We start from the raw sequence: 19,615 nt of genomic DNA, 5'->3' as shown, positions 1-19,615 counted from the left end.
AGTACATTGTTCATTTTCGTTAGAAAAATTTATCTGTTCATTACGTAAATTTTGCAAACCGGGTGTGTCAAGCTGGGCAGCATTCATTGTAACAGAACGTGCCGCGTCATCAATTGTCGTTAAATTGACAGACGACACAATTGAATTTGTTTACTCATCACTAGGATCAAAATCAATATTAGTGGTCGGTACGCACTGATTGTCTACAATTAGGGGATTGTCATCATTACACTGAGTGTCGCAAGTACTATCGGTCAAATTATTCGAGTCGGCTATTTCACTCATTGTACATCGCGATGTACTGATAACAGTTTTTCGCGGCATTTTTCACAAATCAGAATTAAGCACAAATGAAACAAGGACAATGCAAAATGCAACAAACACAATTACAACAAAGAGCAACAAATTGCCGATGATCTGTGAAAGAAAGAGTGACAAATTAGAAAATGCGTTGCGCCAGAAGCAAACTACATTTAAGTAAATAAGAGCGGATATATGACTACTTATCAGAAGATTCACAAAGAAATACGATCCTGGCCGGATGTCGCTAAGTGTAACCTCCCCACAAAAATATTAAAATTAGAATATGAACCATGTGTAAACTCCCCACGGAAATAATAATAAAAAATGAATTTTTAATTATTGTAACCTCTGAACAAAATTGGCTCCCATTTATAATCTCTGTGCAGAAATGCATTCACATTTAATGTTCCCACAATATTCTTTTCTCATTTAATGTTAAGTTCGAAACAGAGAATTTCCTAAACACCAAAATAATAAAAAAAATTCAGTAACCTGGTAAATTTTATGACGACAGCAGCGCTGCGCCTCGGCCCTGTATTCTGAATAAAAAGCAAAAATTCTTACCTCAGTAAAAACTGCGAATATATCTGCTCTTACATAAAAAATTTTCGGCACAGCTCCGTGCAATTCTGGCCTATGCTTTGTGACTCGTGAAAGGAATTAATTATTCATTGGATAAAATCTTTAAATTGAAATGAATGCGTATCTTTTTTAAAAAAATTACTTTATATTATAAAAACTATTATTGGGGCATTTTTTTTAAAGAAATTGGATGACAGTTAATATACATTACTAGATATGCGCAAGGCTGCTTCTTTACCTTCTACAATAATACTCATCCTCCAGAGTCCCGACCAGAGCAGACTGCACACAAGCGCAGACACGCGCAGACTCCTACCGACTACTGCCGACTCACGCAGACTACTGCAGACTACTGAAGACTAATGCCGACTAGCGACAAGCAACAACTAACTACATACTGCTCTCTGGTCAGAGACTCTCTTAAGTCTTGCCTGTTGCAGGCAGCGTATACATCGCATAGCTCTTACAAGGTGTCGTCGTTGAGTGACTGTAGGAGGATAAAAGATGACTTGGACAGGATTTGTGATTGGTGTAAAGAATGGCAGCTAACTCTAAATATAGATAAATGTAAATTAATGCAGATGAATAGGAAAAAGAATCCTGTAATGTTTGAATACTCCATTAGTAGTGTAGCGCTTGACATAGTCACGTCGATTAAATATTTCGGCGTAACATTGCCGAGCGATATGAAGTGGGACAAGCATGTAATGGCAGTTGTGGGGAAGGCGGATAGTCGTCTTCGGTTCATTAGTAGAATTTTGGGAAGATGTGGTTCATCTGTAAAGGAGACCGCTTATAAAACACTAATACGACCTATTCTTGAGTACTGCTCGAGCGTTTGGGATCCCTATCAGGTCGGATTGAGGGAGGACATAGAAGCAATTCAGAGTCGGGCAGCTAGATTTGTTGCTGGTAGGTTTGATCATCACGCGAGTGTTACGGAAATGCTTCAGGAACTCGGGTGGGAGTCTCTAGAGGAAAGGAGGCGTTCTTTTCGTGAATCGCTACTGAGAAAATTTAGAGAACCAGCATTTGAGGCTGCTGCAGTGCAATTTTACTGCCGCCAACTTACATTTCGCGGAAAGACCACAAAGATAAGATAAGAGAGATTAGGGCTCGTACAGAGGCATATAGGCAGTCATTTTTCCTTCGTTCTGTTTGGGAGTGGAACAGGGAGAGAAGATGCTAGTTATGGTACGAGGTACCCTCCGCCATGCAACGTATGGTGGATTGCGGAGTATGTATCTAGATGGAGATGTAGATGACGCGAAAGAGTGCCATGTACACTAAAGGCATTAATGTGAGACAAAAATAATTAATCATACTAGTATCATAATGGAAGTCGTCTCTGTAATTTCATTGAAAATAGTGGTGAAAATACTTTAAGTTCCAGTTTATCATAAGGCATTATTAACACACGCGTATATCTCACAAAAATCTGGCCAGTAATTAGTATATGGCGCGATGATCAAGAACCCTGCGTCTCGAAAGTTCTACCCATTGCTGGGTAAATGCTGAGGATGAAAACATAGTGAGCGTTACAGCGATGTCGACCAAGGACGTAATTTTCCTGGAAGGTATCGGGGAAAATACAAGTCCCTCGGCACTGAGCATTCTTTCCGTGTTAACGTAACTGTTGCCGATCATATTTTGAACAGATTTCGTGTTTGTGTCACTGCTCAGCGTGAAGGTAACTTCGAGCCTGACAATCACATATGATCCAATGTTTTCCGTAAGTTACACTTGCACAACCATCATTTTGTCCTTAAGAATAAGTGGAGCTTGAGCAAAGACGATTTGTTTGTTTCGGCCGGCTTCGTCTTTGTGATACTGGAAAAAAAGGGAAGGAAACGTGACATATCAGATAAAGAATAGTAAATGAGAAAATAAACGTAGTCTCACATTAATCCACAAGATTGGCATAATTATTTCAGGTTAAATACAGAAGCACAGTTGAATCTCTTATTACCCGCGACAACTTCGACTGAAATCAGTACGCACTAGCAGAGAAGTTGTAACACCACGCGGAAAACGGATAGTAATGCTGCGGTTTCTCGCGTGCTGTAAGGGGTTATGGATATTTCACGTACACCACCTGTACACATCTATAATATGAGGGAGCTGACTCACGTATTTTATCTCTTTGTACGCTACATTAATGAATACCTTGGACATCTTGTTCCTTTGTCGTTGGATTTGTAAGAATTTATATTTTTAACAATGACTTGTCAATGGCAGTGTCAGCTGTTTTGTATAAAGCTCAAAATTTTCCAGCAACGTTTCATGTCACTTGGCAACTAGAGTTTGCTAGTACTGGCCTCCATTGTTTTGGTACAAGCGCTCAAACTGTTCACATGCACCGAGTCGAGAGCTGACGAGACCATCTTCGGAGGATGTGATTGATGCTGTGCGTAGCTGGACAAGGAAGCAGCAAGTGAAAGTGTCTGCAGATATTCGCGATAAGGAAAGCGTACTTGTTACGTTTCCTTTTTCATATCTCTGTGAAAAGTGCAGCCAGATGAATCCAGTAACAACGATGACAAGTATTAAAATCTTTACAAATTTTTATCACTTTTTCTTTATGTACACTGACTTCGTGCTCTTCCCCTCTCCCCCCCCCCCTCCCCCTTGTCCCTCCAGACTGCGTGCTTCTAATGAAACTGAGCGGCGGAGACGCAAGACAGCAAGCACTAGATCATTAAAGCTTAACTTTGTGATCTATGTGGCGCAGAACCACAGCGCCGGTAGAACAAATCGCGGGTGAGCTAGGAACTTTACCTATAGGCTAGAACAAAAAGTCACGTTGATAATAGTGGATCCAAATTGCATCTACAGCAACCACTACAAGAAATTAAAAAGAAATTTGAAAAAAAAAGAACGATCAGTTGTGCTGTGAAATGATTTGCATAAAAGAAAGTAATAAAACACATTAGAGAGACACTCGATGGCCCTTTAAATGATGGTCGAAATCGTATACAGAAACTGACATGCTCATACGTTAATGACGTAAGGACACAACTCAGCGGAATTCCTCCAAGCAGTATCCAGCACTCTCTAAAATGATAAGAGTCTGCGTTAAACATTGAACTTCAAATTCTCACTGGCCAACTCATTTACTATACATGATTTTGAGCACAAAAAATGTTCAAATGTGTGTGAACTCTTATGGGACTTAACTGCTAAAGTCAATAGTCCCTAAGCTTACACACTACTTAACCTAAGTTATCCTAAGGACAAACACAGACACCCATGCCCGAAGGGTGACTCGAACCTCCGCCGGGACCAGCCGCACAGTCCATGACTGCAGCGCCTGAGACCGCTCGGCTCAACCCACGCGGCCTCGAGCACCAAGAAAAAGCTCTTATGTCTCAACTTATGCTGTGATTTAATATTTTTTGACATTTTATTTACATAGCTCGCAGCACCGGTTTGTGAGCTATTTCAGTTTTTCCTCAAATCGCTAAGCAAGTTTTTGTTAATTACCCTTAGTACTTTCAACCAATTACCTTTTTTGAAACTTCGTGGCAGATTAAAACCGTGTGCCGGACCGAGACTCGAACTCAGGACCTTTTCCTTTCGCGGGCAAGTGCTCTACCGACTTTTTTTTTTTTTTTAATCTCATTTTGTTCGCTTTTGTTCGTTGAATCTGTTCTGGGCGGACGTCGTGAGACATCCGTTTAAGTTCGTTGTTGATCGATTAACTCAGTTTTTTTATTACAGAAGGCAGCTAACCCTCTGACCGAACACGCTGAGCTACCGTGCCGGCAACTGAGCTACCCAAGCACGACTAACGCCCCGTCCTCACAGCTTTAATTCCGCCAGTACCTCGTCTCTTACCTTCCAGACTTCACAGAAACTCTCCTGCGAACCTTGCAGAACTAGCACTCCTGGAAGAGAGGATATTGCGGAGATATGGCTTAGCCACAGCCTGGGAAATGTTTCTAGAATGAAATTTTCACTCTACAGCGGAGTGTGCGCTGATATGAAGCTTCCTGACAGATTAAAACTGTGTGCCGGACCGAGACTCGAACTAGGGACCTTTGCCTTTCGCGGGCTAGTGCTCTACCGACTGAGAGCACTTGCCCGCGAAAGGCAAAGGTCCCTAGTTCAAGTCTCGGTCCGGCACACAGTTTTAATCTGTCAGGAAGTTTCATATCAGCGCACACTCCGCTGTAGAGTGAAAATTTCATTCTAAATTACCTTTTCTGTTTTTTACAAAGCTAGACGTCGAGGTGGTCAGTTTAATAACTCATTTCTCCATTTTCCAATCTTCGTTTGGCTATAAAAATTCAAACATTATCCTTCAGATCACAATTTTTTTTCCTTTATTACCCTGAATACTTTCGAAGAATTAAACCTTTTTCTGCAAAAGTAGGCCCTACGATGGTTAATTTGATACACTATTTGACCATTTTTTCCGGCTATGAAAATTCGGACAAAAATCCATTGATTAACTCCCAGGAAGTCTTTTTCCCGCTCGTCACGTGTGTTAATGTGTAGCTAACAGCCGGCTGTTGTTTTCGAAAGCGTACCACCTGGGTAGTGGTACCGGGGGCAGCCCCTGCGCGACGTGACGTCACGGTGGTCAAGTGCCGCCCTCTGTCGCCGTCACGGAGCGCTCCGCCAATGGCAGCTCGGTGCGGGCCCGGCGGGAAGCCTTCATGGTAGTCGGCGGCGACGCCGGCGAGCTATTGTAGCGGTAGTGGCGGACGCGTGCTGATCTGTCGAGGACGCGCGCTCCTGCGGGCCTCCACGGCAGACGACGCTGTCTCTGCAGCATTCAGCCGACATGTTCGCGAGACAGTGATCGAGACGACAGTGTTAGGTACCCACCAAACGCCCCCATCGCGACAGTCATTCCCCACAGACTAGCTGATTCGACAGATCTCTGAACAGCCACTGCTATGGAGTCTGTGACACTTGCGGCGTGCGGCGCACCGGAGGGCATCAGGACCGAAGTGTTGCTCCAGGCAACCGCTGCGGACCCGGGGAACGAAGAGCTGGGGGTGGCGACCTCCGTGCACGGGCCGTCGAACGAGGTGACGGCAGAATCGGGCGAAGACCTGACCCCGGAAACCATCCGCGCCGCCGAAGAGCGCTTGGACAAACTTTCATTACGTAGCGTCTCTCTACCGGCGGCTCCAGTCCTCGTGTTCTCGATCGACGGCCCTATCAAACGTTTCGTCGAGATACCTGACGACAGTCCTCCGCGGAAATCTGGCAGACAGGACAATGGTGGAGATAGGGAGCCACTCAACTTGAAGATGTGGATGGTGAAGAATATGGCGGCGCTGGGCTTGGCATTTATGGTCCACTACATAGCGATGAAGGGTGCCAATAACCTGCAGAGCTCTGTCAACGCGGAGGGGGGTCTGGGCACCTCGGCGCTCACTGCTTACTACTCCGCATTTATTTTCTCCAACGCCTTCTTGCCTGTCATTATCATAAGGTATGTTCTCTTTATAATTCAATATCTTTCCCAATTCTAGCCATATTAATCGTAAAAATTATGCCCGAATTATATATATATATATCATATGAAACTTCGTGGCAGATTATATGTATCGTATAACTGCAGATAATTACCTGGTAATTTCTCTTTAGAGGTACGCAGTTAAATCGCCCCATACTTAAGAGTATATTTCAGTGTGTAGTTGCTGACTGCTCCATTTCACTGCACAAAATCTGAATGACTGGCCTTTTCGCAATCATATGTTGAAAATTATGAACATGTATACACAAATTATGCGGAGAAAATAAATCGTAAACAGCCGGTTACCTAAATGTTTGGAACTCATACCGCGAAAACAAATAGTATCTTTACACGACGGTAATGATGTAAAAAGTTTAAAATATAGTTCGTAATTTTCTGCTATAATGTTTATATAATGTGCTTTAAATTCATTAAAATTGCCGGCCGAGGGGTTCTATACGCTTGTCTGGAACCGCTCGATCGCTACGGTCGCAGGTTCGAATTCTGCCTCGGGCATGGGTGTGTGTGATGCCCTTACGTTGGTTAGGTTTAAGTAGTTCTAAGTTCTAGGGGACTGATAACCACAGATATTAAGTCCCATAGTGCTCAGCCATTTGCACCATTAAAATTGCAAGAGCCTGCGAGGATTAGTGACAGTTCGCATTCTGGTACCGTTTTGTCGTTTCAACACTAACATTTTCGTAACTTATAAACTGTGTGCTTAAGTAGTGCCGTTCATAAACTTTATTATTCACTTCTTAATCGGTGGTAGACAGTACAGTGATCAATAAATTACCTTCATAGGGTTTAACGAGGCCTGGTTTCAAAATTGTCGCTTCTCACAGTAACGTTTTTACGCAGTCTTTCTACTGTTCAGTGTCTTTTTGTTTTGACTTAAACTAGGTTAATCGCATGTACGTATTACTACTTGTTCACATCTCTACAAGCTACGAACTAACGAGAACATCACTCCATTATTTATCGTGGATAAGTAGTTGGCACAAAGGCAATGCCACTGGCTGTTGTAATTTTGGCTGCATCTGTAACTCTGTTTACACTCGCTGAAGAGGTATAACAGCATTTGTTGCTGTTATTTACCTGCCTGCTAGCTGTCGATGTTAACCGTGGCGGCAAGAGGAAAAACTCAAGTTGCTCTTTCATTAACTTAGCCGTCCACCGTCACTATACATGTCTTGACTTACCGATGTCAAGTTCTAGTCTGCTAAAATCATGACATGAGAGCGCAGTGATAACATCTCGCAGTTTGGTAAGTTACTGCTAAATCGGTATAGCAGTCCGAATATAATGGCTTCGTAAATGGATGTCACCCTTCCTTCTGTTGGGTATGTAACTTGTATGGTGTCACGATAAAAGGTTGTGAAATTGCAATGAAATACCACGCGAAAAAAAAAACTACTCGAAACTTCCAATATGTGGTGTCATAGAGTTGTTCGTGAGATAAGCGTAGGTTCAGATTACGAAGCAGTCATTAAACTGTCGCAGTATTAGACACACAAGTAATGAATGTACGGCACCAGCCTTCTTACGAATTATTTCACTTTAGTTGAAGTCCGATGCTGTTTCGCCTCTCATAGTGTGTGGAATAGCTTTTTCATGGTTTTCCCAAAGAACTCAGTAATTATGTGGGAAATGAATATTTCATTACCCTGGAAAATTCTTCTTGCAATATATCTCGTCTACTTCCTTTTCCCTTTCTGTGTCTGCATTTCCTTTGTACAGCTCTGTGTGTGTTTATAGCTTGCCTTCTTTTGCTTAGTACAGGTTTGCCATCTAGCCTTTACATTCATACAGATGCTTCTCTTTTCTCCAAAGATCTCTTTAATTTTCCAGTAGGCGGTATCTATCTATCTTTCAACTAGTCATACTCTTTTTCTATAGCCATGCATTTGTCGTATAGCCATTCCTGCTTAGCCATTTTGCACCTCCTGCTAGTGTAATATATATATAATTTTTCTTTTGTCGCTTCGTTTCCTGTGCATTTGTAATTTCGTCAGTTAATTCATTATCTAGTGTGTTATCGAAGGATTTCCATTGGTCTTCGTCGACTTGATCCTTGCGCTGTTTCATCTCTACTCATTCGATTATATTCCTTTCCTCATTTTCAGGCAATCGTTGCCTAACACTTTGAAACTATCATCCCCTAGTTCTTTCAGTTTATCCAAGTCTCATCTCAATTTGCTACATTGCTAACATTTCTTCAGCTTTTGGCTACAGATCATAGCGAATATTCAGTCCAGATCGGCCTCCTGAAAATGTTTCGCAGATTAATATCTGGCTTCGAAATCTTATATAATCTGAAACCTGTAGTTGTGATCCACATGTACACCTTTTCGTAACTACTCCTTCACTGTATGTATACACCCTCATGAAGTTGGTTGTAAATAACCCACTACAGATCGAAAGTTACAATGATGTACGTAATTAGAATACCTTAAGAAAAAATGGCATTCATTATTACACACTAAATTGTCTTTAGCACAGCTGTTAAAATTTTTTGTCATTTACTCATTTACGTAGTGTCAGACAGCAAAGTTGTTTGAAAACAAGGAGCGAGTTTTTTCTTGATGACTGTGATCCGTAGAATATCTATTTCTACAACGTATAATATGTGGTGGGTAGGCATTCCTAATTTACATCGCTATTTACAAAGTACGAAATCAAAAATACACTTGTAAATTATCAGCATGTAGCATTTTCACATGAACAGTTAGTTATCAACCTAGAGATTGATTTGAACGCTCTTGTGTTTGATGTAGGCGGAAGTTCTGTTGGATGTGATATGCCGTTACTTTCCTCCGACCTTCGAACTGACTTACTCAGCCAGTTATAGGGGGACGTACAGTTCATCATGGCCTCCGAACCACGATACAAGCCGATATTTTTTTCAGTTTAACAAACACTGGCTGAAGTGAAAGAAGTGACAGATTAAAAGCCTCAGAGTAACAAGGCATTAAACCCATGACCCAAGTATTTGAAGCCTGGTGTTTTACCACCGAGCCATCGGCACACATTTACAGACGACCGTATAATATAGACGTAAAATGACCAGTTTCACATCATTACAATTAATCAGATACATGGAAGTAAAAAGATTCTGAAACAGATCACTAAATTACATACTGTGCAGAATTCTACCAGACAGCTTCCCTTTCCACTCATAGTAATTTTCCTTATCTTCCATCCCCAAATATCGAATTACAGTCGTCCATGACAAATTTTCGTCTCTTAACTGAATAATTTCATTCACCTTCTCATACATTAAGTCCCTCATATGCGGAACTACTGTAGTTGACTATTGACTTCATGTCTGTCCTGGTTACGATAATGCTTTAGCTATGCTGTTCTTAGCTTGGCCGCATTTCTATTTTCTTATTCACTATTAGTCCTATTCCTACGTTACCCCGTTTTATTTTGTTACTGTAATTCATTAATTCTGACCTCTTGGACGTTTTTGATAACATAATGAAATAATAAGCAACTAGTTGCATAAAATTTCTTTACCGGTTTCGTGCACTTTGTGTCCTCCTTCAGAAGATTATACCTATCGCATTGTTTGCGAGTGTCAACAATAAAATGCATACAGCAAAATGCTATACGCTCTTTATTATTGACACTCGCAAATAATGGGATAGTCATAACCTCCTGAACAGCACAGGTGCCCGAAACTGATAAACTAAATTTCTTTTATCCAACTGGTTGCTTAATGTTTCATTATGTGACTACAGTTGCTGAGAATGGATAAAATACTATTTTGATAATAGTTTCTATTCTCTAACTGAAGCTAACACTTTAAAGGAATTCTAACACGGAGTACTCGCTAGGTTTGTAAGGCTATTTTGAAAGCATTTGGGGCTGAAATTCGTATATATCGAGGAAGACTTTATCATTGAATCTTACAGAGATTGGTGAAGTGTATGAGAGAGAAGAGGACGTAGCTCTTTACGTTCCTCCTGCAAATCACATATTGTATGCTGCAATATAAATGTGAGCTGTTCATAAGAAATAAGTTCGACGAAAGTAGAGCATGAAATTCACGCGTGAACTCTGCAGCTCGTGATATTTCAGGTATTAACTCCTCCGCAATGTCAAATGATAAATCTGACCAACAGCGAATATGTCTGCATCATCAGATGAAGACGACTGTGTCAGTTCTACAAATATTCCGCACAAAATATTTTTTCTTTGAATTGGAAGTCCGGAAGCTTAGCGTTTAAAATACTACTCATGTCATTTTCCTTAACCATCAAAGGCAACCGTCAGCAGTTAACTAATTGGCATGTGTGAAACGCTGCCTTACTCGGTGACTGGGGATGCAAGAAGCATTAATCTTCGAAACGACCTGACATTACAGCTTTCTGCCTTTAAGATACTGACCAGCAGCTGTTTTCTCATCCAACGAATTACCTGCAGCACTGATAATTCAGGCGGTTGGTCTTTGATTTTAGTTTTATTTTTTGATTCACCCAGGGATCATCTCACAATGAGATGGGATTTATAATGCAATAATACAGTAATACAGGTGATCGGAGTGGTCTTGCATTCTGAAACATCCAAATATTTGCATGAAATGATGCAGGGAAATCTAAATCGGATGCCATCCTCTCGAATGCGAGAGTATCTTTAACAGCTGCAATGTATCATTTGGTTGTTCCCTATTGTACAATGTGGCAATGTGCTTTCGATTAGACTATTTGCACAGGTTAACTTAAAACAAATATAAAAGTTCCGCGCTGCATCACAATGCACACAATGGACGCCCGCTAGTGACTCCAACAAACTTCTTGATGTACCCTCCTGCATTCCGTGTTGTCTGATCGGAAACTGGTTCCATAAACATGCATGCAACTATCGCCCATGCATGTCTCCACCTCCTTTCTCCAGTCCCTCTGGAAAAATGAGCGTGCACCCCCCCCCCCCTTTTCCAAGATTAGTGAGATGTATATATCGGGAGGCTTATAGAACATTAAAGTCGTGAATTTAACATCGATTTTGGGTGTACCATCAGTATTTTAACAGTCGAGTTTGATACTTAGAACGGAAATAAATGCACAGGTCTACAAACAGTTAAGGTACAGCTCCTACTCGATGCTGCAAGCGCGTTTCACGTTGAGACACATCTGTGAAGCTTTCTCAGGATGCCTGATGAGTTATTGTCACATTATCTTAATCAAATGTCAGCGTAAGTGTCTTCAAAGTAACAGTAGATGACTTTCTGGTGTTCTCCCAAGCCATTACGGAGAATGCCAGAGGAATAAATGCTAGTTTGTCGCTGTTCACTTGGAACACTGGGTAAAACCTGCTCTAGTGGTCATTTTACCTTCAGACCTGTTGAGCTTGACAGTGTTAGTAACGACTATTTAGCGGACACTACTCCGTGTCCTCTAAATGTGTACAGGATGTAGGTGATCATCTTGTGTGTCAGACGAAAGGAAAAACGTCCGTTCGGTTTGTGACTTTTTTGCACTGTAAATACCTATATAAAATTAATCTTCAACTATGAGAGCGATTCTATGCGCTAACTTTTTATCTCATTTCGAATTGTCAACCACCACTAAAGCTAAAAATGCGGACCGCTTTCTTCGGCGAAGAATTCATTAAAATAGTACCAACTGTATAAAATACATTGGATACCGGTTACAGAAAAATATTGGGCAAATACAAGAAATCTAACGGACATTGCTGAAACACATGAGTATATACTTTACAGATTGGTGTACAGGTTGAACACTGATTCGTCAATGGTATGCGGCTTTAAAGACATTAAAAAGTACTTAAGCTGAATGTCAAATGCCTTTCCACCTTGCGCAGGTCTCCAGCTCAGGTATAACGCTGTAGTTAAGGGTATGTTGTCTTTGTTACTCGTAGAAAAGGGATATTATCAATAACTCCCACTCTACATTTGATACACGTATACGGTCTGATACAAAGAAACTCGGTAGTTTTCTCACCTGTCACTCACTGTATCAGCGACAGCCTAGGAAGTTTCCTTAATACAAAGTTCAAGAAACAAGAAACCTTATGGTCCACCTATTTGTGCTAAACCATGCTGAGCTAGAAAGTAATTATTTCGCCATGACGTAAAATTGAAAATTGCTGGAGTTCCTTTAACAGATAATTTTAATCACGATGACTGTAGTGAGAGGTACATTACTGCATATATGCATAAATGTATATTACCAGATTTCCAAATGGAGAATGCCAGTCTTCTTAAAACTATTTAGGTATGTTTTATAGTTAGGTGTGTCGTTCGATCCTGAAAGAGTTGACTGTCTGTTTTTCAATGAGACTGAACAATTACAGACAACCCTCCCCCTCCTCACCAAAGCCCGATTTACATTCCCTGTCGGAGTCACCCCTTTTGCCCGTGGGTGTCCATCTCTCAGTGCCAACGGAGGCGTTTCCTACCATATCCTATACCTTTGCGTCAGTCGAGATTGTCTGATAGCAATGAAGCTAAGCACAAATTTAGTGTAAGACAGCAAGACACTGTTGTACTGAAATCTCCGTCCCCCTCCCCCTCATACACATTCTGACACGCTAATCATAAAATAGACGGTGTCCTAAAAACTTTTCAAGATGCCTTTTCCTTCACAATAAATTACTGTCCTGCTGCGAAGTCTTGTTTTCATAAAATTATGCTGGTGCATTTTTTCTTCTATATCGTCGGAACAGACTAGTATGTCAGCTTCCAAACTTATCTGTACGGAAAATAACTATCGTTTTTCCTTATCTCCGAACAGTTGTATTTCATTTCACCAACGACAGTCGCTTAGAAAGCCATAAGGTTCATGCTCAGGCACAACATGCAGCAATATATGTATTAAATTTCTGCTGTGTGCAGTATTACGTAACCACGGGGTAGAATCTATCCGCTAAAGGGGGACCGATGACGAAGTAGTTTGGTCCCTTCCTCTTGTAACTTCCCCTTTTATATTGACTGATTGTTAATGAATGATGATCAGGCTCCGGCTAGTTCGCGGTAGAATGTTTGCTAGGAAAGTAACAAAAAGAACTGTCTCGCTGCACTGTATTTACGCCGAGTGCCTGTTAGTTCTATTGGCTTACTCAGATGAATATTTGCTCCCCGACTTGCATGAGCCTAGCTGCACGTAAATGCATAAAAACTGAGATTATTGCCCTAATCACGATTATAGTCTATATATATCCAGAGTTTATCTACGAAAATTTACAATCCACGTGGGTTAAATAGTCTGAATCAGTACGACAACTTTCTAGAGCGCCAAAGAGTATGTATGAATGCTGCACTCTGTTGATAATCTATGTTGTCGCACAGATAAATGTTTCATGAGCACGTAATATTAAATGGATTTAAAGAAATGTCACATTGTAAATTGACTTTGTTGGTTTATTCTAGTCTATGCACATCCTGTCATTGTCTTAAAGACGTAACCTTTCTTTCATATGGGTGGAATTAGTTACGTAAATTCAGCCAGAGAGTTTACAGCAAGATTCAGATCATGCTATTGACTTCAACGCAGTTTAGGTATATTCCTCACAGTTTCAATTTCTTATCAATTGAACTATTCCTTGTCTATCGCATTGGGTCTAAGTTCAGTCTCTCGTTGACAATAATCAAATTAAGACATTATATTCGGTTATTTTCCTAGCTTGAATTACTGCAAAGATATTTTCAAAGTTGCTGATTTACCTCTTTCAGTTTTTAATCATTTCTAGCAGATCGCAAATATTCAAAATGTAACAAACCATCTCGTATCGACTACCAATATTACGTACGAGCGCCCAAGTTCAATTAAGACACAAAGCAAGCGCCAGAAGCACATTAACAATGTAAAACTTTATCTTCTGTATTTCGCAGTGTCCTCAAAGAGTACTCACAAGTAGTATTCTTTAAGGTCACTTGCTATACTCCGTGATCTACTATTACTTTATCTTGAAACTAATGGATTCTAATTTTTATTCTTTTTCAAAACATTAAGTTACTTTGTTACCAATATTCTTTTCTATTTCTTTTTGTATTACTTTCTTTTCAGTCTACTTGTTACTAGTCATGCAATGTTAGTACAAAGGGACTTTGTTTTTCTTTTTATGAAATTTGGATTTTCGGCATGGGGTTTGTATCGGGGTATGAGGACTAGATTTGTATTTTTCATTTTTGCGTACAAAGGGTAGCGGCGTTACTCTCCCTCCTCCCCCCACCCTCCCCTCTTAAACCAACCAATCTATCCACAAATGGGTGTAGATAAAACTCAACTGGCAGGGTCAGCTACACTGGGGTACAAAACTTGATGAAGAAAGAAACTTCCGCATTTATCACTGCCTAGTAAACATAGCAGGCACTCCGTCTTCAGCCCACAAGTGGCCCATCGGGACCATCCGACCACCGTTTCATCCTCAGTTGAGGATGCAGATAGGAGGGGTGTGTGGTCAACACACCGCTCTACCGGTTGTTATCATGGTTTTCTTTGACCGCAAGTAAACATAGCTCGACGAATATTTGGACAACGCTTGCAAAGAAATGCTACAGTATATTACAGAATGTAACTGAACGAAATACGCAGGGGAATTTCCATTCAAAGACAATGACAGTAAAGGCACCACGATTTATGATGGTTCAAAAGGCGGGGCGTGGTCCTTAATAGGGCGTGTGATCACCCCGGACGACACTGCATGTTCTGCAACGTGCTCGCGTGCTGGCCACAAGGTAGGTAAGGAATTCTTGTGGTACGGCATTCCATTCCCCCACAAGGGCGCTTGACAACTGCTTGATGGTAGATGGTACATGTGGACGTGGTGCAATTACTCTCCAACGTATCCGAAACGCACTGTAAGAGATTAAAGTCGGGGGAACGTACAGGCCACTCCATTAGCTGAATATCCACTGGTTCCAAAAGCTGCTCCCCCCTGTGCTGTTCGAAACGATAGTGCATTGTCATCCATAGAAGTGAGGTGCTGTTGGATGTATAATGTTGCATGGGGATACTGATCTCTAAATCTTTGCACGTGGTGTGACAATCCATCAACGTTGTCACACTGTACTTCTTCCCCATGCGCATTCGGTCCTTATTTCATATCTATGGATGACAGTGCGCGACCGCAACAACGCGGAGGGAAGATATGTTGAAACGAGAGGATATTGGCGAATGGACCGGCCTGGGGCCCTATTCTGTATCGTCCATATCGATCGGTGTAGTTGGTTCGTTTCGGTAGTGACGTCATTTTCGGTTCTTTATCGAAATATCCTATTCAGTAAACTTCAGAGACTTGTTACCGAACGCTCTTCCCACCGATTTTATGACAATTGTAAGGGTTTGGATTTCGGTGTGGCCCTGTCGATCGGTGAGCTGTGGTTTATGTACACTTATAATTTATTTTAAACATACTTAGCGGTTTTAGCTTTGGATTTAGTGATTGTTACTAAAGAATCACCAGAGGACGCATCCGGTTGGAAAGTGAGTTCATAAGAGTATTTTCCTTTTAGTTTTCGGTCAATATTCTCCCAAAATACGTGTTATTTTAATGCAAGTAAGAGTTTAAAGATCATTAAATAGCAAGACATCGGCCCAGCGTACGTATATTACGTGTGAACTGACATTACTAGTGACTGTGTACTTTTCCCCACAAATGGTTTAGTTAGTAATTATCGAAACCTGTTTACAACTTTCAAGTAACAATGGAAAGCAATTATATGAAGCCTGATATTAGAAGCGTTCCATACTACTACGTATTTCTGACTTACGCAGCATCGTTTGGCAACGAAGTCAGCCTACGTTCCTCCGGAATAGTACAAGAATTAAGCAACGTTGAGCTCTAGCCCACGGTTTCCAGTTTTCGGTTGCAGAGTCGTGTGTTACGCACCTCTGTCGGCGTCGTACCGTTCATCCGGAATCAGAACTTCACCTTAATGGCTATCCACTGACTGTAATGGAAACATACCGATTCTTAGGACTGGTTTTAGATGCCCGATTGACTTGGCTTCCTCACCTCCGTCAGCTTAAGCGGAAGTGCTGGCAGCACCTCAAAGCCCTCCGCTGCCTGAGCAACACCAACTGGGGTGCAGATCGTTCTAAGCTGCTGCAGCTCTACAGAGCCCTTGTTCAATCCCGCCTTGACTATGGGAGTCTGGTTTGGCGGTACCCTCAGCGTTGCATTTACTCGACCCAGTACAGCACTGCAGCGTTCGGCTAGCGACAGCAGCTTTTAGGACGAGTGCGGTGACCAGCCTCCTGGTGTAAGCCAGAGTCCCTCCATTGCAGCAATTGCCCTCCAGTTACGTTGCACACGTTCGTAGTTCTCCTGCGCATCCGAATTACCGTCTGTTTCCCGCCGAAAGCAGTTCAACTCCTGCATCGGCGGCCCAGGTCAGGGCTTAAAATTGCAGTTCGTGTGCGATCTCTTCTCTCCGAACTAGAGTCCTTGCCTTTACCACCTATACTGGAGGTTCATTCACGAACACCTTCATGGTGTACACCTAGTCCGCGGCTTCGCCTGGACCTCTCACATGGCCCTAAGTACTCATTTAACCCAGCGACTCTCCGCTATCACTTGCTGTCCATTCTCGACATGTACTGGGGCCACGAAGTGGTTTACACCGATGGCTCGATGGATGATGGTCACGTTGGCTTTGCCTCTGTTCATAGAGGACAAATAGAACAGCACTCCTTTCCAGATGGCTGCAGTGTTTTCACTGCAGAGCTGGCGGCCATATCTCGTGCTCTTGAGCACATCCGCTCATGCCCAGGCGAGTCATTTCTCGTGTGTGCTGACTCACTGAGGAGCCTACAAGCTATCAACCAGTGCTACCCTCGCCACCCTCTGGTAGCGTCCATTCAGGAGTCCATCTATGCCCTGGAACAGTCCCACCGTTCCGTGGTGTTTATGAGGACCCCAGGACAAGTCGGTATCCCTGGCAACGAACTTGCCGACAGGCTGTCCAAACAGGCTACGCAGAAACCGCTTGCGGAAGTAGGCTTCTCTGAAACTGATCTGCGTTGAGTATTACGCCGCAAGGTTTTGCGGCATTGGGAGACAGAATGGCATACTCTCAGTATGCACAAGCTGCGTGTCATTAAGGAAACTACGAATATGTGGAAGACCTCCGCGCACACTTTTCACAGGGACTCTGTGGTTCTGTCTGCTCCGCATTGGCCTTACGTGGCTGACGCTTGGTTACATCCTCCGTCGCGAGGACCCACCTCGGTGTCGCTGCGACTCACGAATGACGGTCGTCCATCTCTTGCTGGACTGCCCACTTTTAGCCGCTCTGCTGCGGACTTTTAACCTTCCCAGTCGCCTACCTTCGGTGTTGGGCGACAGTGCCTCAACGGGAGCTTTAGTTTTACGTTTTATTTGTGAGAGTGGGGTGCTCTGTTTTAGCACATGTCCTTTGTCCCTGTGTCTCCTCCACCCTAGTGCTTTCAGGGTGGGGGTTTTAATGTGTTGTAGAGTGGCTGGCTTTCCCTCTTTATCCTCATGGTTAGCCAGCCATGGTAACATGGTTCCTTGTGTTAACCTCTTCTAGCTGTTTCTTGCGTCTTTGTGGTTTTCTTGTCCCCATTTGTCCATTTGTTTGTTGCCCTTCAGTCGTTGTGGTGGTTTTTCCTTCCATTCTGTTTTGTGTTGTCATTTTTATTCTGTCATTCTATTCTCACCCTTGTGCCATTCTTTCCTTCGGAACAAGGGATCGATGACCTCCTAGGTTGGTCTCTTCCCCCTCTTTGAAACCAGCCAATCCTCCGAAGAAAAAATAAACCACACCCTCAGGTGGTAAAGTGATGGTGATGGTCTTTTGGAGCTCTGAGTGGGCTATTTTGTTTGATGTCCTCCTTCACGATGGAACGATCTGGTCTGGAGTGTATTGTGCTATCCTCAGGAAACTGAAGCAGCGACTTCACTGTGCTTGTCGCCACAGAAATGCGTACAACTTCTCCTTGACAGTGCAAGGCCTCACACAAGTCACAAAACTTAATTGGACTGTTAATCACCATCTCCCTTACAGCCGGTATCTGTTTGACGCAACGACGGATGCACTCCGATGTAAGCATTAAGTGGCTGATGCGTAGGTTATTGAGGCAGCAAGACTTCGGTACCGACGTCGACCAGCAAGATGGTACAGTGCGGGCATACAGGCGTCCCAGTAAGTGGAGTGACGCCGTCGCATTGAGCATAAATTATGTTGGAAAAATAGGCTTTTACAGCCAAAGAGTGGGGCATCCTGAGTAAAACCAAACTGCGTTAAAAAAAATTTGTTGCGTTACCTGCTGAACGTCCCTCGTAAAAATAGTGGAGTAAATTGAATTTTCCACAGTGAAATGTTAGCTTTACGGTGGAATTAAAGCTAATAAGACGGCACTTCATCTCCAAGATGGATCTGAATAACATTCTAGTACATCAGATGCCGCTGAATGGATTAAACATCCCTTCCATCACTGTGCTTTCCTGATTTCTCTTTTTCTTACGCACTGCAGTGTCTAGTTCAGAGGTTAACAAAAATTGTTGTAATTGGCCTTCAGATATCGAAGCAGTTGACAAAGAGGTGTCGCTGCAGATAGTCCAGTAAACTCTCGAGTTTATGCGGTAAAATGTTCTATTACATGCTCTCTAATGAATAACAAACAATTTGATTTTATTTCAGTTGCGTTTTATTCAGTACGACACTAAACAAACTCACTTGCTTTTTAACATTGTGCGACTTGATAAACGATGGACCGCAGACCTAACGCGTGCATCCTGATGGGTTACACTACGTTAAACCCTTTTTACTATTTCGATTAAACCACCAATGTGTGTTCATTTTGTTTTGAGCTGTTACAGTTGATACGTCTGACAGTAATGTGAGAAAGGGTTCGCAGCCTAAACTGCACAGTAATGAAATGAAATTGATATTTAAATAGATCGAATAGCAGCTATTGAAGTAGAATAACATTCACACAGTTAGTGATGGCTGCAGGCTATTTAAAACTAAAATATTCCTGCAGAGGTGTTCTGTGTTCCCTTAAGATACGTGAAAGTAGTTCAATGAAGGTGGAAAATTACACCACAGAAGGTGTGAACAGAAAGGGAAATCAACAGTTATGACATCGGTTAGGAACCACGCTGGCTGCTGAGGTCGCGCGCGCGTCCTTGAGAACTGTCGTGAAGAGGAAGCGTCGACAAACACGAGGCAGGAAGATAGGTAGAAAGCGCCCGGAGACTGCGCGCCTCGGCTCGGGCTTACGATAGTCTAGGAGGTGAAAAACAGGCTGTTTTTATTTCGGC

The 19,615-nt window shown here is 42.4% G+C and overlaps 1 protein-coding gene across 1 annotated transcript in view; it reads left to right on the top strand.

Annotated features, from left to right (window-relative positions):
* Positions 1-5,789: 5,789 nt before the first annotated feature.
* The window catches only part of LOC126252346 (UNC93-like protein), an 81,239-nt gene continuing 67,413 nt past the window's right edge, over positions 5,790-19,615 (top strand). Inside the window, exon 1 of the mRNA XM_049953236.1 lies at positions 5,790-6,334. Coding sequence (XP_049809193.1) covers positions 5,790-6,334 — 545 coding nt within the window. The remainder of the gene's footprint in view (positions 6,335-19,615) is intronic.

Source organism: Schistocerca nitens, chromosome 4 (genome assembly GCF_023898315.1).
Source record: "Schistocerca nitens isolate TAMUIC-IGC-003100 chromosome 4, iqSchNite1.1, whole genome shotgun sequence".
Lineage (NCBI taxonomy): Eukaryota > Metazoa > Arthropoda > Insecta > Orthoptera > Acrididae > Schistocerca > Schistocerca nitens.
Note: the sequence above shows the minus strand (reverse complement) of the source record. Positions and strands in the feature narration are given on the sequence as shown.